The sequence below is a fragment of the Hydra vulgaris genome, chromosome 10 (assembly GCF_038396675.1).
Source record: "Hydra vulgaris chromosome 10, alternate assembly HydraT2T_AEP".
NCBI classification, from domain to species: Eukaryota; Metazoa; Cnidaria; class Hydrozoa; order Anthoathecata; family Hydridae; genus Hydra; species Hydra vulgaris.
In genome coordinates this window covers 38,430,001-38,455,000 of record NC_088929.1, presented here as the reverse complement: position 1 = coordinate 38,455,000, position 25,000 = coordinate 38,430,001, and the positions used below count along the sequence as shown (strand labels likewise).

The window sequence follows — 25,000 nt, the reverse complement described above, 5'->3', positions numbered from 1 at the left end:
AATCCAAGACTGTCGGGAGCCATTTTTGCACTTGAAGTCATAAAAATAATAAAAATAAATAATCACGCTTCTCAAGGCTTACCGTGTTACATTTACCTTGTGATGATACAATAATGCTCTGTGGAACACAACGTCTTGGTTAAATGTGGACTGTATTGATGTAATGTTACACAATTGTTGTTTTTCACTTCTTGTATTGATGTTCTTCGATAAAACACTTTGATAAAACTCACTTCGATAAACTGTCTTGATAATACTGACTGATTGACTTCCATATACTGACTGAATTACATGTTGATTTACATATCTCTTATATAGTAAAATGAACCTGTGTGAACCTGTTCCGGAAGATTCTAGATGCTTCTTTTTGATGCTTCTGGAAGCTTCTTGATGCGTCTGGATGCTTCTGAATGTTTCTGGATATTTCTGGATGCTTCCACATGCTTCTTCTGGAAACTTTTGCATGCTTCTGGAAACTTCTGGATACTTCCTTTAATTATTAAAAAACTTCAGTGACGTTGACACGGACCAGGCTTAAGAAAATGAAACAAACCAAAATAGTTGCACTTGTTTTGTCCGCTGCAAAATGGCACTTGTCAACGAAATTCTGCCTGTGTGCTGTCACCTGTCAGCTGATTGCTCATGCCATGGCATGCTATGACTCCAGACTCCTGAACTGTTTGCTGTGGTAGTATAGTTCGTTTCATTTTTAAGACATGTAAAATTAGGAACACTTTTTAGCATTGTTTGATGTTGGTTGCAAATGTTTTGTCCAATACTGTATATATTTATATATGTTATACATTTTTTGTAACAATAACTTTTATTATTATTATTACTATTATTATTGTTAAATTTTGATAAATGCTAGTGTTGTTCCTTATTATTATTGTTTTATATCATTATATAAATATATTCCTAATAATTACTACTGTCATTCATATTTTATAATTATTAATATCAATTTAATTTGTATTTACTTTATATTATTATAATATCTGTTATTAATAATGTTATTTTTATATCAATACTAATATTATTATTAACCTGTTATTATTACTGAAATTATTTTAATTTATAGTTATTATTTATATTATTGTTGTTGGTATTATTTTTGTGGTTAACATCGTTATATAACTTTTACAGTTACTACTATTTCTTCCTTTTCTTACAATTATCACCTTTTATCTGACTTTACTTTTTATTATCACTGACTTTACTTTTTATTATCACTATTTATTATTATTAAATTTGATAGGTGTTTACTTGAGATTAGTATCATTACTATTTGTAAATATCCTTGATGTAAGATCTTTATTCAGAATAAATTTGATTTGGTTTTATTTGATTTACAATATTTGAACAATCAAGGGACAATTATAGCTAATAGTTTGAACAATTATATCATAAAATAGCAAGTAACTCGTAAAATATTTCTTATAAATGGTCATTATCAATTGTGGTATTAAGAAATACGTAAGAGCTCAATAATTACATAATTTTTATTAATTCTCCCTCTCATCTAAGATCGAGAGGGAGAGAAAGAAAGCGTTTTCAAAGCAGAATGTTAAAAAAAGTAAAAAAACACGGAATATATAATAGTAACTGGTTTTATTGTTACCAGTAAACAATATTATTTTTACCTTGATTAAAAGATAAGTTCCCAGCATTTCTTAATTAACTTCCGGCTTCTCTCTGTTAACTGTTAATTACTGATTATTAGAGTAAACTTGACATCATATTAAATTTATAAAATTAAAACCATGTTTTAACAGTAAGCAAACTAATCAAGTGATAAGAAAGACAACTAAAAAAAGAAAATAACATAATTATGTTTGAAACTATAAAAAAATTTAAAATCATTAATGTTATTATTTGTTTGTTTATAAATTGTTGTTATAAACTGTTATTAAACTAAATATTACTATAAATATATATACTATGAATCACTTAATATATTACTATAAATATATAAATAATATATTTGTAATAATAACATATAATTAGAAAAATTTATACTTTGCTTTGTTCTCAAGTGTCTAAAGTAAAATCGAATTAACATACATTAACACTGCTTGACCCTGAATTCTTGCAAGTAAGTTATCTGCTTGCTGAGCAGCATTTCTTACAACCATTAATTTTATCCTACCTAGATCTATCTCTTTTATTTTACAACTATTTTTATGTCGCCAATTACCATTTACACTAATAACTTCGAGACTAATATTATTAATTTCAATTTCACTATTATCATTAAACATATTACCAATAGTATTACTATTGTTACAACTGAATATTAAATAAACGTAAAAGAATCATACAAATTGTGATCTTTTCTAATCAAAGACTATATTTAAACTTAAAATTTATTATAAAACCAAGATACACAATTTCTAACCAATATTGCATGTTCAGGATTGCGCACCAATTATGTCATCTCTTGGGAAAAAAGGGAATAAACCGTAGGATCTAAGTTAGCTGACACTGTCAATAAAACTTTTGAATGACCTTTTGGGTAAATAATTTCCCTTGAAGCAGATGCAGCACCATCTCCAATGAGTACAACAGCAACTTCACTAACTATAGTTTGCAAATGAAACATTAAATTATGTAAGCAAAGTTGATTGCGATGTTATTGGTTTCTAAAATTTACAAGTGGGTCAGATATATACAGTTGATAATGCTAGGGGAATATCTTGATCTGGCCTAAGATTACCTACACAATGAAAAACTTGACCACATATTTTAAAACATGGCGACCTATGATTCATAGGTTAAACCACATTATCAGTAAATAAAGCAAATTAAAGGCAGGTATATTAAATTCTAATATATTTTAAAAAATTGATATTTGAATTATGATATAACTTCCTGTAAATCTTGCAGAAATAGTGAAAATGGAAGCAAAACTACCTTTCTATTATGGCAACATAAAAAATGTGTTTCATAAAGAAATTTTTTAGCACAGCAATGCTAACAGATCTGGCTCATTTCTCTTAAATGATTATAATCTAGAATAGTATTACTTCTTGCTATACAATATATTCTGATTGTCTAGCAGCATTTTTTACATTTTGAGAATGATTAATCTTGCCTAGGCTATTAATCTCTTTCATTTATGTGATAATTGCTTTCAACTTGTCCAACCATGATGTTCTAATTTAGGTATAAATTAATTTCTTTTTACCAAGCAGCATTTCTTATATTTTGATGATAATTAATATCAGCTTGCCTAGTTCTAATCATTTCACTAAATTATCAATTATTTTTAAGTTGATAGTATTTCTTCTAATTACTTATTTAAGCCTAATATCAACCATCAAAAAAAAAAAAAAAGTCTTTTACCAATCTCGTTTCTATGTTATTATGGTAAAAACTTTATTTTAAAATTTTTTTGCTCACCAAAAATAGTTTAACGTTGGCTAATTTTTTGTCGACTTGAGAATTTTAAAAAGTGATTTATTTGCTTTTTCAAAATAATTAAATTGGTAAAGCAATGCTTTATTTAAATTTTAGATAAAACAAATGAATTAAAATGGACCTAACAAACATTTTATTTAAATTCTTTATAAAATAATTAAAATAAAGATGAAAAAGAAAATTTTAAATTTTAAAAGAAATTTTATTTTAAAGATGAAAAAAAAAATACTTTTTTTTATATTTTAAATAAAATAGTTAAAATAAAAACAGCAAAACAAAAAATAAATGTTAAAATAAAAAAATAAAATTCTAAATAAAAGAAATTCCAAAGAAATGAGTTCCCTTGGAATTAGGAAAAATAAGGTTGGCAAAAAATTGCCAACCTAAAACTGTTTTACAACCTAAAACAGTCATCAGGTCGGCACAAAACTTTGAAACATGGTTTGACAAACTGACTAACATGCAAATGTTTAGCGTAAAATTGATAAAAAAGCAAAGTTCGCAGATGTTTGCTCAAAAATATGAAAAACAATAACAAGAATTTAAATGTTTGTTTTGCTATTTTTTTAAAATTATTTTAATAGAAATTAAAAAAAAAATTTTTTTTTATTTTTATTTTTTTCAAAGTTTTTACTTTAGAATTTATTTAAAATTTTATTATTCTTGCTTTATAGTTAGTTATTTTATTTATGATTGAAATAAAACGTTTATCTTGCTGTTGTGTTTTTAAATTAATTTGTTCAGAATTTAACTAAAATGTTTGTGTGTTTTTATTTTAATAAATTTATTTAGAATTTAAATAATATGTTTGTTTTACAGTTTATTTTTCTATTCAAATTTGAAATAAGATGTTTAATTTTTCGTTTATATTTTAACTATTTTATTTAGAATTTTAATAGAAGGTTCGCTTTGTCGTTTTTTTTAAAAATAATTTTAATAGGTTCGCTTTGTGGTTTTTTTAAAATAATTTTAATAGGTTCGCTTTGTAGTTTTTTTCTAAAATAATTTTAATAGAAAGTTCGCTTTGTCGTTTTTTTAAAAATAACTTTAATAGAAGGTTCGCTTTGTCGGTTTTTTTTTAAATAATTATAATACAAGGTTCGCTTTGTGTTTTTTTTTTAAATAATTTTTATAGAAGGTTTGCTTTGTCATTTTTTTTTAAATAATTTTATTCAGTGTTTGAATAAAACATTTATTTTTTTGTTTTTATTATAATTATTTTATTTAGAATTTGCATAAGTCGTTTGGTTTGCCGTTTTTCATTTATTTGAAATAGCAAATAAAATAAGGTTTTAAAATTTTAATGTCGGCAGAAAATTGCCAACCTCAGATACTGTTAAGTCAGCAGTTAGGTCAGCATTGGCGAATGCCAATGCTAATTCCGAGGACTGTATATAAAAGTATAAAAAAATAAAAACAATTCTAATTTCTAATTAGAATATTATTTATTCTAATTTCTAATAAAAATATTTTAGTTAAAATGAAAAAAAATTAAATTGCATAGTATTTGTAAAGTTAACAAAATAGTGTTATGTCTTATATACAAATAACTATTCAAAGAACTATTAAATATTTTTAAAGTGATTTTAAGGCGCCTTTTAAATTAACGGTAATTAAAGAAGGGATAATTACGGTAAACATTATTTAGAAAATGTTATATTTTTTTGATTAAAAAATATTTTATATTTTAGAAGAAATTAAATTTTAAAGTTATATAATGTTTTTTATTCATTAAGTATAATTTAAAAAGTTACGTTTAATAAATAAGTTACATTTACTATGGGTTATTTTAAACAGATCTTAATAAAACTTTTATTAAGTTATTGTAATCGTTATTTTTATAATTTTAAAATTCAAAAAGAAAAGAAACAAAGCTCTCTGAAAAAGTTAACGTTTCATTTTTTCGTTTTCCTCACGTAAACTAAAATTGTAAGGTAAATATCAAAAGTTCATTCATTTAAAAATTAAATTTGATAGTTAGTAAGACATTAATTTTTTATTTTTTTATTATCAAAAGCAGTTTACTCTTAATTATTTATATACTCAGTTTACTTTTATTTATTTATTATCAAAAGCAGTTTACTCTTAATTATTTATATGCTCAGTTTACTTTTATTTATTTATTATCAAAAGCAGTTTACTCTTAATTGCCAAAAAACATAAGTTAACTTTACTTTGAATGGATATTTTAAAATCGCTCTATCTTTCAAAAAAGCACATTTTTTATATATTCCATTTTTACAAAATTTTGCAAAAAGTTTTTAAAATTAAGTTTTGTAACGACTTTCATTTTTATAAAACTATTGTTCATTTAGTAACCAAAGAACAGTTACGTTACGTCATTATGTAAAAAAGCCATTTGTTCTTAATTCATTTTATTGACCAAAAAAAAAAAAAAGAGGTATCTAAAATAAACTGAAAATTATTTATATACTACTGCATTTAAAACTAAACATTTTTTTATCAATTTTTGATAAAAAAAAAAAAGAAAATTTAAAAAATATAAATAATTTTTGGGCCCCCATACCGCTCCAGCAGTACTAAAACAGGTCTGGGTTTGTCCCTGATATATATATATATATATATATATATATATATATATATATATATATATATATATATATATATATATATATATAATATATATTTAAACAACTTTAAAAAGTATTCTACACAATAGAGTGCTCAATGTTCTTAAAAGAACAGAGCAGTTGTATATTAGTAGAAAATCACTTAACAAAAATATTTTCCATTTAACACTGTGTTTCATCAACAAAGATTCATCAGAAATCTGATGAATTTCTGATGAATCTTTGTATGAATTTCTGATGAATGAAACACAGTGTTAAATGGAAAATATTTTTGTTAAGTGATTTTCTACTAATATAATATAATATATATATATATATATATATATATATATATATATATATATATATATATATATATATATATATATATATATATATATATATATATATATATATATATATATATATATATATAATATGTATATATATATATATATATGTGTATATATATATATATATATATATATATATATAAATATATATATATATATATATATATGTATATATATATATATATATATATAAATATATATATATATATATTCATATATATATATAATATGTATATATATATATATATATATGTATATATGTATATATATGTGTGTATATATATATATATATATATATATATATATATATATATATATATATATATATATATATATATATGTATGTATGTATATTTTTGTGTCTGTGTTTTTGTGTGTATAGTTTAACTTTATTTTAAATTATGATATAGGAGATAAAACTGGAAAGTCATTCCAAAAAGGTTTATACTTGTATGGTGAAGTTGGAACAGGGAAAACCTTATTGCTTGATCTTTTTTACAATTCAGTACCTATCTCAGAAAAGAAGCGGGTTCATTTTAACATGTTCATGTTAAACCTGTATTCAGAAATCAATCAGTGGAATTTGTGTTATGGCACAGATGAAGCACATTTTGTAACACCATCACAACATATAGCCAATAAATTATTATCGGTAACTATTTAAATTGTTTTACCTATCAGTTTAAATTACCTAATCAGTTAAAAAAAATTTTAAAATATATCTTATAGGCACCACTAATTAAAAATTTAAATGTTTTTACAGGTTGCTTTTTTAGCTATAAAAAATCAATAGCAGTAAGCAAATGCCTAATATAGATGTCATAGGTAGAACTACAGATGATGTCTTAGTTAGAACTACAGATTATGTCATAGGTAGAACTACAGAAAAGAAAAAGATAACGTTTCATGAAAGGCTTTTTGAATTCTATCAAGTACTTGCTGAGGCCTGTTAAGTACTGATAAGTACTTGCTGAGGCTTGTTAAGTTCCTGATACTTCTTAAGTACTTGTTAAGGCTTGTTAAGGACTTATCTAGGCTTGGTACTTAAGTACTGTTAAGTACTTCCTGAGGCTTCTTAAAAACTTGTTGAGGTTCATTAAGTACTTACTGAGGCTTGTTAAGTACTATTAAGTACTTTCTGAGGCTACTTAAGTACATGTTGAGTCTTGTTTTTAACAAGCCTCAACAGGTACTTAAGAATATGTACTTTAAGAATATGTACTTTAAGAATATGTACTTTAAGAATATGTACTTTAAGAATATGTACTTTAAGAATATGTACTTTAAGAACATGTACTTTAGAATATGTACTTTAAGAATATATACTTTAAGAATATGTACTTTAAGAATATGTACTTTAAAAATATGTTATATGTTTTGGTCTAAATAAGTAATAATAAAATTATTCAATAATACAAAAAAAAAAGTTATGTGTTCAAATACAAATATTTAATAATAAAATTTGAAAATAGTCTAGCTTTTGAGATAAAAAAAAATCAAAAATATTTGTTTTGCTATCCTAATAGCTCACACAAATCAATCAGATAAGTCAAAACAAAACATTAAATCCATTCGGTACAAGTAACAACAACTTATTGTTATATTATTAAATAACAAAAAATTATTGGCACAGATGGTATATTTATAATTGACATGTTAAATGACCAGTTCAAATTGGCTCTCAATACCTAACCAGTTAATAAAGACTTACCATTTCCTTTCAAATTGTACAACTGAGTATTTATCAAGTATTTATTTTTTAATTGTTATTATTTAAAAAAACACATCAATTTCTCATGTACGGCAAAATGCAGATTTGACAATTCATCATGTATGGCAAACAACAGTATATGTTACAAACTTATTAGAACCCAGGCGCCATGTAATAAAATGCTTAGCTAACGAAACTTCAAAAAGTTTTTACTTTTACAGGAATTTAATTCATTTAGTTTTGGGAATATAGACAGTTTTTTGCTCTACTAAAAAAAGTTTAAAAATTTTTTAAATTATTTTTTCATTGATGCGAATCTAATTTATGGTCACCTTGGTTTTATATACATTTTTGAAACATGTATTTGAATTCTAAAAAAATTAGTATTAAAGTTTTATTAAAAGAATGCCAAAAAAATTTTTTTTAATGAAAAATGCTGAAATATAATAATACTTAAAACCATTTGTCATAAATTTAAAAAAATATAATTATAATGAAGTAAATTTTTTTATTAGATAAAATTATAAAAGTCTTAACAGATCTCTTAAAATATTTTTTATTTAAATATTTTTTAAATCCAGTGTTATTTCATTATATAGAACACATTTGGAGTGTGTGCTTAGGCATTCCTAAAAATTAGTTTTTTTGAACCACCCTCATTTTTCAATAAATTAAAAATTTCTAAATGTCACATAAATAAAATACAAAGCCAAGACTTTTATAAATGACTTGAGTACCTTTAAAATTACTTCTATGTATATGCAAAGGTTGGGGAAAAAAGGTGGAAGCTCAGTCTTTACTATATTCTTAACAAACGCATTTTTACTAGTTGAAATTTCAATAAAATTTCAGTGTTTGAAACTATAAATGAGGTATGTTAAATCCTTCATTTGTGAGAGTTAAATTAAAGTTAAGTAAAGTTAAAATTAAAAATTGAATGAATAATAAATTTTTAATAACAAAACATTGTCACATTTAAATTATAATAATTTATGTTATAATAATTTGTTATAATAATTTACATTGTAAAATAAAAAAATAAAAAGCTGTTTTGTGCTACTTATATATCAATAGTTTTGTTGGTCATAGTTTGAAACTCTCAGAGTAATAGTTTTGTTGGTCATAGTTTGAAACTCTCAGAGTAATAGTTTTGTTGGTCATAGTTTGAAACTCTCAGAGTAAGGCAGAGATATGCGCAACTTGGTTAAATGGTTTTAAAAGAATGGTGTTTATGCATTAGCTAAAAATTGAATTAAAAAATCAAAACAATTGTCAATAAACATATTGATTAATTAAGTGAAATTGAATATTTCTATAAATATCAAATAATATTAACAGAAAAAATCAATCATCAACATTAACTTTAACATAATGGTACATATATTGTTATATAAACTTCACAGCTCAAAACAACCATGATTATCAGAATACAAAAGTAAAGATTAAAAAAAAAGTAGTTTGTTTTCCTAATGACAAAAAAAAGAAATAGTGAAGCTCGGCTATGCTTTGATTCTGTTCTAATAGATTTTCCAATACAGTTTTATGTTTTATTTAGCTAAATTCATCTGTGCTTTTTCTGAACATGTATAGGGTTTCAAAATATGTATTTCGGACTACAGAATGTTGCAAATTTTGATTTGCCCAAATCTCTATTATAAATATTATCTTAAATAAATATGACTTCAATTTTTTGAATTAATTCTTCTTTCCTCTGAATTTGTTGGTAGCTAGAAATCAACATTTTTTAATTGAAATTTTTTTATAAATTGGTTAAAAGTGATTTCTATTAAAATAAAAACATGGCTTTTTGTTATCTCAAAACGTAATTAAAGATATTCTCAGTTGGCACAAGTTGTATTTTAGACGTCTAAAAAGTATAATAAAATGTAATCATTAGTTTTTTAGACATTTAAAACATGCCAGGTTCGCTAAAATATGACTGTTTTATTCAAACAGAGTATATGGTCATGCTTTATATGACTTATGATTTGGCAAATTTTTATCTTTACTTTTTTAAAAAGTTTTTATCTTCATGGTTTCACACTTGTGTGGTTTGGATGGTTTCTATAATGAGATTTCTTATTTATATAAACCTTATAAATGATCATTATCTGAACATAGAAATACCACTAGTTTCAAATTAAAACTGAGTAGGGATTAAATTGCAGAAAAATCACTTTTGTGTAGAGATTCTCATTTTGTTTTTATTCAGAAGTACTAATGTAGTTCCTAATACAGAGATATAATCTTCCTCATTATATGCTGTTATACAATCCTCTGTGATGATAAACTTTTCTTGGAGTATTATAAAAATCATACACAAAAGAATTGAAAATTTATAAGGTTTATATAAATGATATAAAATAAATTAACTTTTATTTTTATTTTACAGTAAATAATTATTTTATTTATTTACATATATGTACTTATAATTATTTAGTATATATTAGTTGGTTTTTATGTTTATAAAAAAATCTTTTTACTATTGTTCTAATATTATTGCTACAATTATTTATGTTTATATTAATATTTCTATTATTTTTTACAACTATTTTCTAATGTTTATTTTTTACTAGGATTGTTGGTTGATATGTTTTGATGAAGTTCAATTAGCTGATTATGCATCTAGCACACTTTTGTCAGGTGTACTTCAGCATATGATAGATAATGGAGCTGTTATTGTTGCAACATCAAATCGTGCACCAAATGATTTAGGAGAAGCATCATTCAGTAACCATAAGCCCAATAAAAATGAACCTTTTGACATAAAATCAACTTTTAGAAATTTATTTGAACAACACTGTGTTATTCATCACATTGACTCTACTTTTGATTACAGAGATGAAATGATACCTGGTGAACAAAGATTTCTTTATCCAAAAAGCGAACTGACTGATTTAGCATTTGACAAAATGTTTACTGAACTTATACCAAAAGGAGAAAAAGTTTATTCTTTTGTATTGCATGTCTATGGTAGAAAAATTTATATACCTTTGTGTGCTGGAAATGTCGCTAGATTTACATTTAATGAATTATGTTGTCATCCATTAGGATCAGCTGACTATTTTAAAATATGCAGTTCATTTCATAGTGTTTTTATTGATGATATTCCAAAAATGACTTTGTTTCATAAAAATGAAGCAAGAAGATTTTTAAGCTTTATAGATGCAGCTTATGAGTGTAATGTAAAAGTCTATTGCAATTCTCAAGCTTCTATTGATGACATTTTCCAAATGCTTCCAAAGTTTTCTGATGATACTCAAGAGTTATCAAATGCTAATCATGTTAATAGCAGTCAAATGACACTTGATATGTTAGATGAAATGGCATATGATTTAAATTTAACCGATATGATTCTTCATGAGTTTGATTTTTTAACAGGCCAAGATGAGATTTTCTCATTCAGACGAGCAATCAGCCGCCTGAAAGAGATGCAAAGTTCTCTGTACCAAAAATCAGCTCATAGACAGATAAATTTTTTACCATATTCAGGTTCTCCTTCGGAATGTAACTCTGCATTTGAAAGACGCATTCAGCGTGAAGTTCAACGTCAAAAAAAACTTCAAGAGATTGAAGAAAGTAAAAATTCAGAAAAAGTTACTGAACATAACTTAAAAGAAATTGATTGGGCAGATGAAGCAAGTTATAAAACCTTAAGTCGTGAGGTTACAAAAAAAAACTACATGGAAAGACTTGAAAAAGCACCTAAATTCAATGATTGGCATTTTTGGGGATTTGGATGGTGGGAGAGATTGGTTAATAAAAAAAAAAACAAGTAATGATTAACTTCCATTAGTGAAGTTTTAAAAATGAAACATTTGAAAATAAGCTTTTAAATAGTGTATATAAAATTAGGAATGTCTATAACTATTTTTTCTGTAGATAATAACTTTTTTTCAAATGTATGTATGTATGTATAATGGGTAATTCCATTTAAAAACACCTATTTTTTAAAAAAGCGCAACTTAGGATATCAAATTTTTCTGATTTTTACATTACTTGAAGATTTTAATAAAATTTAAATGTCCTCAAAATTTCATCGTTTAAGTCAAAAAAAAAATTTTTTTCCAAAAATATATTTTAACTTTGCTTAGACAGTTTTCTGTCATGTAAAAAAAATTGTTTCGGCTCTTGTCTCTTATATGTGTGCAATAGAAAACTAGAGTAAGAAATAATAAAGTAAATAATATATAAGTAAATATAGAAAAAGTTATGTGATATATTAAAAAGCAAAAGTAGAGTAAGAAATTCAATAAAACAATTCAAAAACATTTAAAAACAAACATGACACCTGAATTTTAAACATTTATCATTATTTTAATGGTTAGAGTTGTTGCAAAAAATTGAAGAGTGGTCGCACAAAAAAATTGTTGTCACACAAAAAGAGTGGTCTTTTCTAAAGCAGAAATAAAAACATAGTCAAGTATAATTATATTATTTAATTAAGTAATAAATTTAAACATGCATTTTATCTAATTTTTAGTCTTATAAGACAAATAAAAAACTGGTCCTTGAAACAGTTTTGGCCATGTACAATTTTAATTTTTACAATGTCCCTTTTAGTTATTGTTAAATTGTTGTTGCTGTTTTCTTAATTCTTTAAAATATTGTGTTTTTTTAATTTAATAAAATATATTGTTTATTATATTATCTTGTTTTTGGTGCTAATCTATAAAACTCAAGAATCTGTCAATATTTGGTTGTCCAATGATTGTTGCTGTTGCTTTTATCCTTGTAACACTGAACCTGGACTTTTAGCACCTTTAACCCATGTATTCATTATTGTTTTCATCACATACTATTTTTACCATTAAATCTTTGTATGTGATGTTCGATCGGGTAACATTAACCAGCAATACTAAGTTTGAAAGCAAATACATATAGACAGTATGTACCACTTTTTTTCCGGGTTGATACACCATTTTGGCTGCAAACTACAAAACATTAAAAATCATTATTTTAAATAAGGGAATGTAATTTTGAATACTTAGTTCATGAAGGTTGTATAATAATGATTTTTTTGTTGTGAAGGACCACCTTTGTATAAATAACATAATCTTTCTTGCTATGTATAACTCTGGGTTACTTTTTTGAATAGAATTTTAAATTAAACTTTAAATAAAGTCAGGTATTTAACTTTTATGTTTTCTAGCATTTGCGTTCTAAAACTTTAAGTATTTTGAATCATTTTTTGAACTTGATTTAAGTCTGCCATTTAAAAAAGTACGGTTGTTTAACTATGAAAAAAAAAATCATAAATACTCAATGAAAATTATGCTCTGTTTCTAAACGAATATATATGTATGCGTATATTTTGAATATCTTTTTCTAGATAATCAAAATCTTTTAAACCTTGATAAAAAAATGTGTTGTGACAGCCATCATTTAAAGTACTTTTCCAAATTATTTATTAAGAATCTTGTTAAACTATATGTTATATAAAAGTACTACTCTTCCATTTTATTTTAAATGTTCTAAAAATTCAAAAAGAGTTCTGGAAAAAAAATTGGCATTTTAATAGCCGGTTTATGACAAAGTTAAAATTTGTATATCTTTGGAACTAGTTGGAATAAGATTATAAAATTTTGGGGATATTCTTAGTCAGCATTTTAAAATTACTTAAGAACAAAACATATTTGTACAGTGCTGAACTAAATCTGCACTTACACATTTCAAATTTAAATTTTTTTGCATTGTTTTTATCTTTATATACATATACTGTTAGCACAAATCTAAAGTGTCATCTGATATACTATAGTTCTACATTCCCTAATTTAAGTTGCCAATCATTTGCCTTATTTGTATATTATTGAACATGTATTTTATAATAGCATTATGCAAATGTATTTTTTTATAAGCTTTGAATATGAATTTATGTTATGTTATATAGATATTATTAGTTTATTTTAATGTAAAAAGTTATAAAATAATAAATTTTAATGACAATAAAATTATTCCATCTCTAATTTATTCTAATTAATTTTAATTTATTTTTTGGTAATGTTTTTAAAATCAAATAAATATAACAGCGATTTTCAAAGAACACAGACATTTTTAAATTGATTTTAATGAAGCATATTTTGTGAATATTTCATAAATTATTACTTGCAAGTTATTTATAAAAACATTTGTATTTTATAAAACTTTTTTTCACTTAAAAAATTTTTCTATGATAATGATATTTATTTATTAGTATTTCAATCCAACAACATGTTGTTGCTGTGTTGTAACCCAACAACATCTTGTTGTTATGTTGTAACCCAACAACATGTTGTTGCTGTGTTGTAACCGAACAACATGTTGTTGCTGTGTTGTAACTCAATGACATGTTGTTGCTGTATTATAACCCAACAACATATTGATGCTGTGTTGTAACCCAAAAACATGTTGCAAAAATTGTCTTAAAAGTAGGTTTGAAAAATTTTTGAGATTGCCAAGTATGGAAGCATTGCTTGTCTAAGACAAGTTAAACTTTTTTTTCAAAAAAGAATGGTTTTTATAAAATGTATTAATGTTTTCATCAAACATTTGCATTTAAAATTTTTTTAGAACTAAATATATTTTTTTTGTCCTAAATAAATGGAGTCTTTGTTGGCTGAGCTTGATCGAAAACGAAAGCAACTAGACTCAGTTCCAATTATAGGTCAAAAAACATATTTTAAAAGAGGAGATTTATCCAAAGTTCAAGCAGAGGAATATCGTAAACAGAAAAACTTGACTCTAGAAAAGAAAGGGCTGTTAAAAAATGTAGAGCCTTCTGACTCAGGAGGTGAAGTTAACAAGTAAGCTCAAATTTTTTTTTTTTATATCTGATCATAAGTTGTAAAAATTGTGCTATCTGTTGATTGTAAACTAAGAATTTTTCAAAAGTTTATTCTGTTTATAGAACTCCTCCAACAAAAATAAAGAAACTTGATCTAAAATACAAAAATATAGAAAAATCAGAATTGTGTCGACGTTTACGAGATCTAAAAGAACCAATCAAGTTGTTTGGAGAATCCCATGAAGATACTTGCCAACGTTTGCGACTGATTGAGATGATAAGCAATGATGAAGACAAAGGTAAAGTGAAATCATTATTATAAGATGATTTCAATTTATTGCACAAAGGTTTATTACACACTTTTTAATTCTCATTTACCTGTTTGCATAAGTAATCCTCATTTGTTAAATTTTATTCTTATAAAGTAATAAACTTCATATAAATGTTTAAAGAATTTTTAAAGTGAAATCATTTACAATAATAGTAATTTATGTTTTTTTTTGTTGATATATTATTATATACATATTATATATATATATATATATATATATATATATATATATATATATATATATATATATATATATATATATATATATATATATATATATATATATATATATATATTAGGGGTATTCAATAGCTAGGTCATGGAAAAAATTTCACTAACAAATAGGCAATTTTTTGTGGACTATAATAAAGAAATGAAAAACTGTTTGTTTTTTTTTTTAAATTATTTTTTTTACCTCGCGCTGGCCTAATCAAGTTTTCAAAAAAAAACTTCTTTTTTATAAATTGCCTAATATAACGGGGGGAAAATTATGGTGATCCTGTCCTTTTCTTGTTCAGTGATTGATTTGTCTGAATTTGCCAGCACAATCACAACAAAAGTTGGATCCAGGTACCAGCTATGGTTTCCCCATGATTTAACACTACACTTGCTGCTGCAAGTGTAGTGTTTAAATCATGGGAAAATCAGTGTTCATCCTCAACATACTTGGGCATCTACCAAATAGAATTCAAGTCCTGATAAAGAAAAAATGATATATTTTTGTAATTTTATAAATTTATAGTTTTAATGCATGAAATTTAGTAATAGTAAATTTATATTTAAATTTAATGATTATACTTTGTTTAAATACCTGTAATGGAGCAAAGTCTGGCTTCTCATTAATCAGAAATTTGGGTGCATAGAAGATAGCAATAAACTTGCCCATCCTGGTGATGAGAGCTGAATCCAGATCTATATCGTTTTGCACAGAATCTTTAAGAAGGAGAATTTTCATGTAATAAATACCTTTGGCCATGAATCTGGCATGATGCATAGCACCAGGTTTCTTAAACTTGCAGATAAAGCTTGGGTCCAGGTACATAAGACATAACTCTACAGCTCATGGTAGTCATCTCTCTTCTTACCAGTCTAAAATTTGATTATGTTTTTATTGAATGTTTCCTAAATCTAGATACTATAACGCAATGAAAAAAATGTTACTAAAAATAATTATAGAGTTTTAATGTCTGCTTACAACATTTTTAAACTAACCTCTGAGTTTTTAAAAGCTTTGGTTTTTACCATCTCCATAAGTTGGTTCTTTGCTTCAATGACTTGAACTTCAAGCCAAGTTCCACAAACAGATTTCCATTCATATCTGTTTAGCTGGCAACTTTCAGTATCAATGGAATGCCATTGTTTATGAAGAAATTTAAAAAGAGGGTTTTTAGGACCAACAATGGCCTTTTTGAAACGATTTATGTAGGCGTCTTCTACATGGTTACGGCAGGTCAACATCAGTAAGGGCTTGTCAAGGTCAGATCTCAATCTTAAAAGTACAATATCTTACATTTCATATTTACCGCAGTCAAATTATTATCAATATTAAAGTAGCCTTACATAATTGTTATAGTACTTTAAAAATTCGAACAACTAAGTTAGTAATAAGATTTTAAAAATATATTCTTATTTTTATTTACTTGTATATAGCTCCATGCAGTTTGCCAGTATTGCTGCTGGTAGTGTCAAATCATAAAGAGTGCTTTGAATAGTCAGCTCTGGCTTTTTTTAGTCTTTTGCTTTGAATAGTCAGCTCTGGCTTTTTCGAGATCTTTGATACACATCTTGCGAACTGTTATCTGATCTCTGATGAAGGCGATGTCATTTGCTTTGTCATCCTTTAATATGAATTTATCCATCTTAATAGCTTTAATGGGTGTCTTGTGGTCAGTGCTTGCCAAAAATAGTCCTATAAAAAGTAAAGTAAGTTTAGTTAGTTGATATAATAAAGTTACAATTTCTCTTTTGTCATGATCAGTAAGAAATTCTATAATAATCTATTCAAATCCAATCAGTTATTTGTAATAATTTGTGTTTTGAAAGTTATACTTACCTCTTAATGAAGCAATAAACTCTTTCCTGGAAGCGATCTTTGGTTTGTTTTGTGCTGTGACTTCTTCAGATTCATATTCTTTGTAATATATGCCTTGATATTCGTGATCAGCATACTAGCACTGATAACTGGGAATTCAGATCTAGGCCACATAAACATGAAGATCCTAAAATGCATTCATTTTGACACTGCTCTGTTACTATGGTACATACCATTCTATTTAAAAAACAAAGGGTTATTAAAATACATTTCGCTAGTTTTTTAAAATAGTTATCTTTTAAATTATAGTTTTAAATTGAAAATTATTTGGCTTAAATCACTTTGTTTTAAAACAAATATCCTACCTGAAACCAACACCAAGCTGGCAAGATATCAGTGAGTCAATTTTTGTGTTCTGTGGCTTCTTTTCCTGGAGATATAGCAGGTGCTTCAAAACATCAATCTTGAGAGGAAGCATAGCAGACATCATTTTTGCAGACTTTCTTTTTTAACCAGAATGAAGAATAATTTTTTTTACTAAAAAAATTATTCTTTATTCTGGTACTCTGGTAGCTTTGTTTGGGTTTGTGAGAGCTGGAACAACCACTACCATTGTCAACAGGCTCCAATTCTCTCTTTCTTGTTATCATTTTTTAATTCTATTAATAATTTAAATGATTTACATTGAATATCTTATATAATTGCCATTTGATTCAAAAAGGTTTTTACAAATACTATAACAAATAAACAAAGGAAATAGTAAAAAGTAGCTAAGTCACAGAAAAATATTTGCTGTTTATATTAAAATTCACTTACAACTCTCTACAAGTTCTTTATTATTACTAAACAAATCTTATCTATTGTTAATTTTTATGACTTTTATGAGATTTCATCATTATTAGCTAGAAAACAGAAACGTGTTTAACCAGAAAAAATATGATTGCATTATTAATAATGATGCAATCATATTTTTTCTTGTTAAACACGTTTCTGTTTTCTTGCTTATACTGCTAAATCCCTTCCAATCCTTATTGGTTAATTCTAATAATGATAAAATATAAATAATTAGAAATAACCAAAAAGGGTTGAGAATGGTCTTTCCCCCCTCCCCTCTTTTTTTCTTCTTCAGGCGGTTAATCAAAATACACTGTTGTTTATTATGCTTCTATAAAGAATGTAAGCATACATAAAAAAATCAGAGTTCTATCTACATTAGAAGAAAAACTTGGATTTCATTAATTGATTGCAAAGCATGAAAATTAACCTATAATGATAACTTTTGGTATATATCTTTTATATAACATAAACATTTAATAAAATAGTATCCAGTTTTTTTATTTTTTTCCTGATATTTTCAGTCTTCTCTGTTTGATGAGTACTTTTGTGGTCTTGCAGTTTTGCGCTTGCCCACATGCTTGCCAATACTACGGCTGGGGCTTTTTTAAGCGCTCGCCAAAAAATTTCAAGCATATTTTTAAATTGCAACAAATCTTTTTTCTTAATCACATACAAATCTTTTTTCTTAATCACATACATTTTTTCTTAATCACATCAAAAAAAAAGATTTTTTAAAATCGCGCACACCAGACAAATAATTACTGTCCGGCCAGTCCTTTTTCGTGCGCTGGTGGTAAATTTCAAACGGAGAAGACTGCATATTATGCAATTTATAAAAAAAAGTTTTTTTTGAAAACTTGATGAGGCCAGCGCGAGGTAAAAAAATAATTTGCAAACCTTATTAAAAAAAACAAACAGTTTTTCATTTCTTTATTATAGTCTGCAAAAAATTGCCTATTTGTTAGTGAAATTTTTTCCATGACCTAACTTTTGAATACCCCTAATATATATGTATATACATATATATTATTGTTGATATATATTATTTATATTATTTTTTTGATATAATAATAGTTAATAAATAGTAGTAAACATTTAGTAAATACATATTATCATGCTTTTGATTTCTGCTTTTTTAATGTTTGCAATATAATTTATACAGCAAAGTATGTACCTTTTATTTTATATAATTTTGTTTTAATAAGGTTTGCGAAATGATTTTAAAGCCGCATTAGATAGAGTAGACCAAAGTTATATTGCTCAGTTAAACACAGAAGGGAGTAGTGATAGCACCAATAAAGCTCACGATGTGAAGATTTCTCATGATGCTCTTTCTATAGAAGAGTTAATTGAACTTTCACAGAATATTGAGAAAGGAAATATGCAGCAAAGTGCCCAAATGGTTCTTGAATTTTTAAAACATTTGTCTTACTTGTGGGGTGTGGATTTAAATAAACGTGAACTTCATGAAAAGATATCTATTTCTGGAAAACTGAGCAGTGCTCAATATGAACAAACAATGGCGTACTTAAAGCCTCTTTTTCGTAAGTTAAGATCTCAAAGTTTGACAGCTGATATATTGAATGCTTTAACTGGTATTGTACAAAATTTAATTCATCGTGAATATGTCAAAGCTAGTGACTTGTACTTACAAATGGCAATCGGAAATGCACCATGGCCTATTGGTGTCACCAATCCTGGTATTCACGCCCGAACTGGTAGAGAAAAAATATCAACTGCCCTTGTTGCACATGTGCTTAATGATGAAACTCAACGAAAATATATACAAGCATTAAAGCGCCTAATGACATTTTGCCAGAAAAAGTATACAGCAGCTCCTTCAAAATGTGTTGAATATCAGTCTATCCAATAGTTTATTGAGTTATACATGAGAAGTCCAAAAAATATATTTAAAAATTTATATTACCTAAAAGTACTGAAGTAACTAAAGTAACAGTAAAAATGGAAATTTCTTTTAATATTTAAAATTTTATAAAACTTTTAGATTTTGAAACATTGTTTTTTTGTTTTGTTTTCATGTCTCTTAACAGTGTTCACATGGTTTGGGAACTTTTTAAAAAAATTTTTTAAATTTTTTATTATTAACGTTATATTTATAATTTAGTATTAGTATTTATTATAGTTAATGCTATAATTATAATGCTATTATACATTATTATTACACATTTTATTACTATATTATATTATTTGTATTTATTATATTTATTTTACCATAGTTATGAATAATAATATTAATTAAAAACCTCTTTATGTAAGGTATTGTAATGTTGTTATTATTATTATAGTTGTTATGGTAATATTTTGTATTGTTGTTGTATTGTTGTTATTGTTGTTATTGTTGTTATGGTAATTTGTTGTTATTGTTAGTATAGTTTAATATAATAATTTAACTATAATAATTATATTATTATAGTTACGTTACTATAATTGCACATAATAATATATAATAACTTATTTATGTTGTTATATATTGTTATGTATTATAACATTATTTTTATAAATTGTATTACTAGATATAGTTAAAATTGTAATAAGCAATGTTATAATTATTTATTGTTATTAAATAAAATTTCGTTGTTTGAAAAAGTCAATATGTATGAAGAATATGTATAAATGATGGAAAGTATTAACAAAAATTAAAATTTTTTTTTTTATCTCAGTTAACAACAACTTGTTCTAAAATAATACCTTCTTTTAAAACATTTTCTTTCGAGTAACATTTTATTTAAGAAACACCTTATTTATCTCCTGTAAGATAAAATTTTATTCAGTATCACTTCTCAACATATGTTGAGAAGTGATGTCTATGTATTTTATTTAAAAAACAACAGCTTTATTTTCATTTAACATATTTCCCCTTCATAACTTTGGCTTCAACATCTGTTTCCAACATGTTATCTTCATTTTTTAACACTTCTTTTCAACATAACATCTTCATTTAACAATGTTTCTTTCCAACATAGCATCTCCTTCATCATTTAATTTAGTTACTAAATATTTTGTTTTGGATTATAATGTAATGTATTCAAAGATTTTATTGTAAAATTTAAGTTTTAAAAAACTAACATAAATAGTTTATTTAACAAAAAACTTTTAATAACTGTAGACTAATCAAAAACAAAAATTAAGTTTCCGTGCAGCGGCCTTGTTCGTCAAGGTTCGTGTTTCGGAATTATAGAGTTGGGAGAGGGTTATAACCACAAGTAGCCTCTTCACTTGTAGTGGCCTTCTTGACCTTGGGGAGGTGAATTACAAATATATATATATATATATATATATAAATATATATATATATATATATATATATATATATTTATATATATATATATATAAACATATATATATCTACTATAGCGTATACAGATCAGCATATGCTTACTAATTTTGCTTATCTTTATAGCATACAGCTTTTCTAGAAAAAGAAAAAAAAAGAATGTTGAAAGAAAAAAATTGCTCCCCCATCCTAAACCCTCAGTCGATGTAGCGGCAGCAGCAGGCTATAAAATAGTTATTGTATGTACTAAAGCGCACGGCAGCTAGCTATTTCAGTGTGATGTCACAATGCTTATCTAAACACGCATTTATATATATATATATAAATATATATATATATATATATATATATATATATATATATATATATATATAGTCAAAAATATATGTATTATATATATATAGTATATATGTTTTAGTCAAATAATAATTACTTTTGCAATGCCATCTTTTTTTGGAAATGTTAAACACCAGTTTCAAACTGTGCGAGATGATGGCAAGATTGAGACAAAACCGTTTTTAGATGCTTGCAGTGAAATAATACCATTTTTTGGTATGTTTTTTTTCCCTGTGTTTGTTTATGTGTGCTTTATTTTTTGGTTGATTAAAATTTTCTTGTTTCTCCAATAGACATTCTTGGGTCTACTGCTTTTGCTCCAGTCAAATCCGATATTCGAGGCAATGTAACGGTATTGCTTTACTTAAATTTTTTTTTCTTTTATATATTATATAAATATATATATATGCACATAAATGTATATTATATTTAGTATATAGTGTATATATATATATATATATATATATATATATATATATATATATATATATATATATATATATATATATATATATATCACTGTGCTCTCCTGAGACCGCCAGGGTAAAATTTGGTTTACTCTAAATTTTTTTGTTTAATTATTAATATTGGGTTTAGGTATTTTAAAATAATTTTGAAAATCTAGACTAACTTTTAAACATTTTTTTTGCAAAAATAGTTTTTACCTAAAATAACATATGGAGGGGGAGGGGATAATATGAAGAGGGGGTGATTTTTTTCAAAATTTATAGGAGTATTACACTTCTAAAACAATTTTTGTTAAAAAAAATACAACTTTAAAATAAAAAAATGAGATCTTTTATGATAAAATTAAGATAAATTCCAGATTAACAATACAACATCAATGCAATAAATGTAGCAGTTTAACATGAAATATTGAAATTCCTTATAAAATAATTCAACTATTCAAAGTTCACAATAATTAAAAATTTTAAAAAATGAGAGAAAAGGATTACTTGAAACTGTTTATACCGAACTCAATCACACTTTTCTTAAGCTGTTTTGCATAATCATTGTGTTCCAAACGACGCGTGTATTGCTTCTATACTTGATAGCACTTTCTCCTGCCTGCTCAGCATATATACCAAGCCCAAACTGACTATGCTGAAGAAAAGGAACAAGATGACATACTAAAATATGAACTTTCCAGCTAATATTTAATTGGCAGTTAAACTTTTCCAGAAGATGAAGCTGCAGATTTTCAAATGCTTTTTTAAAATCTAAAACTGATTCAGAAGTAGATTCTTCAATAAACATGCTAAAACCTTTTGTTTTAATAATTGAAAACTTTATAAGACAGCTAACTACAGGTTGGAGATATCATATTTGGAAATATCATATTTGGTAATATAGTGGGTGCACTTTGAAAGTTAACTTCTAAATTATCTAATTTATCTAAAAGTTTCTGTGAATTATTACCATCCAAACCAGTTCTGTGGTAACCTCTAAAAATTATATAATTCGACTGAAGCCACGAATCAAAATCAGGCCACAATGTAATTAATATTTTTACAAAAATAGAAGTAATACCAATAAGAATGTGTAACTCTGGTGGAGAAATGAGATGTTCTACTAAAGTTTCTAGAGGTTCATCAAGGTACACAAATCTAGGAGAAATACAGTTTTTAAATTTCATCATATGATTCTTTTTGCATCCATCTTCAATGAGCTTATTGTAGTTGATATCAATTGAACCAAAGATTCTTTTTTTTCCGCTCTTAAGAGTACTTTCCCCTTGTGACTATGACTGCTTAAACCAAATAATTTCCGCTATGACTGCTTAAACCAAATAAAGAGTTACCACATTTTAGATCAAATGCTATTGAATATTTTACATCACTTAGAGCTAGTGGTTTCAATAGTTTGCTAAGATTACCATTATGCTCTGAAACATCTTCAACTAAAGCCAAAACCAATGATCTTTTTACACCACAATCATCAAGACTTTCTGAAGTTGTATGTTTACATAGTGGGTCAAAAACATTTATAACGCATTTAAGAAAACCCTGTCCACCATCAATGGAAATCCTAACAATAGTGCTATAAGGATTCAAACTTCTTTCATTAATCATATGAAGAATTAAAACAGAAGTATCTTTTACAAATACCAAACTCCGACTTATCTCTTCATCCCCTGAAATGAATGATTCAGTTTTGACATCATAAAAATCTAAAAATATATTATGCAGCTCCTCTGTCTGAGTTGAAATATTAGGTTCTAACATTTTCTTCCCTAAATTTTGTCGCATATGTTTACAAAGTAGGTTAGTCTTTCTTTTACTCAGGTTTAGAGTATTAGAGATTTCCGCTATAGTTTCAAGAGATAACTTTTTAATGGATGCTCTGCTGCATTTATTATCAGGTGTGCCAACAACAACAAGAAGATTGTTTCCAAAAGTTTTTAAAGGAAATTTGTCTCCAGATTTAATATTGTCTCTTTTCATTTTTATATTGAGAATCCCAGAAGCAACTTGCTCACTGGATACATTTCCAAGACCTTCAGCCAACATAATTAGGTTTTTTACAGCTTCACTTTTACATCAAAAGTGAGAAATTCCTTTGCCAAAATAGAAATTTAAAGTAGGAAAAACTCTGATATTATTATATTTGTAAAACATATAAAAATAATACACTAATATTTAATAAGTCAATCATAGACTATGCATTGACTAGCATAGACTCTATGCTAAAATTAAATTTTTTTTTTTCTTTTAATAATTGAAGAAATAGTTTATTAAATAAAATATTATATAACTTATACAATATTTTTAATTTTTTTTTTTTTTTTTTTTTTTGTTATTTCACCTCCCCAAGGCCCAGAAGGCCACTACAGATGAGGAGACTACTTAATTGTGGTTATAACCCTCTCTCAACTCTATAACTCCGAAACACGAACCTTGACGAACAAGGCCACTGCGCGGAGAAACAAGTTGAGCGCGGTACTACCAGGGGCGTGGTGGGGTTCGAACTCGGAACCTCTCGCTTATGAAGCGAGCGCACTACCATTACACCACTACCGCATTATTTGTTCAAGGAAATCATACCTATTGTAGAAAAGCAAAAAAGACATATCTTTTTAACAATTTTATCAACAATATCTTGATTATTTGTTGTGATCTTTCAGATATTTCACTAATATCAGATGATCTTCTGAGTTTTTGTCTGTTTATTTGAGATATTTTCTCAATCCAATCATTTAATTTTGATGTTTCACCCCTGTTCAATGCATATAAATTTGTTTTGCAAGAATTACAAATGTTTTTTGAACAACACTCTTTTTCTACATCATATTCTCTCCAAAATAAATTTTGAATATGAAGTTGCACTGCGGGAGTTACTTTAATAAGTTTAT

The 25,000-nt window shown here is 25.7% G+C and overlaps 3 protein-coding genes across 3 annotated transcripts in view; all 3 read left to right on the top strand.

Moving 5' to 3' along the window:
• LOC100214622 (AFG1-like ATPase) overlaps positions 1-12,438 on the top strand; it is a 19,783-nt gene extending 7,345 nt beyond the window's left edge. The window contains exons 2-3 of the mRNA XM_065807953.1: positions 6,754-6,995; positions 10,631-12,438. Of these exons, the coding sequence (XP_065664025.1) occupies positions 6,754-6,995; positions 10,631-11,833 (1,445 nt within the window). The 3' untranslated portion in view covers positions 11,834-12,438. The remainder of the gene's footprint in view (positions 1-6,753; positions 6,996-10,630) is intronic.
• Positions 12,439-14,576: 2,138 nt separating this feature from the next.
• On the top strand, positions 14,577-20,031 carry LOC100199292 (pre-mRNA-splicing factor 18). The gene is made up of 3 exons (XM_065807954.1): positions 14,577-14,836; positions 14,941-15,116; positions 19,223-20,031. The coding sequence occupies exons 1-3, from the start codon at positions 14,634-14,636 to the stop codon at positions 19,888-19,890; spliced, it is 1,047 nt and encodes a 348-aa protein (XP_065664026.1). The 5' UTR covers positions 14,577-14,633; the 3' UTR covers positions 19,891-20,031.
• Positions 20,032-21,720: 1,689 nt separating this feature from the next.
• LOC100202881 (glycolipid transfer protein) overlaps positions 21,721-25,000 on the top strand; it is a 13,891-nt gene continuing 10,611 nt past the window's right edge. Inside the window, exons 1-2 of the mRNA XM_065807952.1 lie at positions 21,721-21,864; positions 21,942-22,000. Coding sequence (XP_065664024.1) covers positions 21,753-21,864; positions 21,942-22,000 — 171 coding nt within the window. The 5' untranslated portion in view covers positions 21,721-21,752. The remainder of the gene's footprint in view (positions 21,865-21,941; positions 22,001-25,000) is intronic.

What these genes read in the sequence shown, in the direction of transcription:
- LOC100199292 (XM_065807954.1), top strand. Translation starts at nt 14,634, where the DNA reads ATGGAGTCTTTGTTGGCTGAGCTTGATCGAAAACGAAAGCAACTAGAC. An exon ending in TCAGGAGGTGAAGTTAACAA is followed by an intron (nt 14,837 to 14,940) that starts GTAAGCTCAAAT and finishes TTCTGTTTATAG; the next exon opens with AACTCCTCCAACAAAAATAA. An exon ending in AAGCAATGATGAAGACAAAG is followed by an intron (nt 15,117 to 19,222) that starts GTAAAGTGAAAT and finishes TGTTTTAATAAG; the next exon opens with GTTTGCGAAATGATTTTAAA.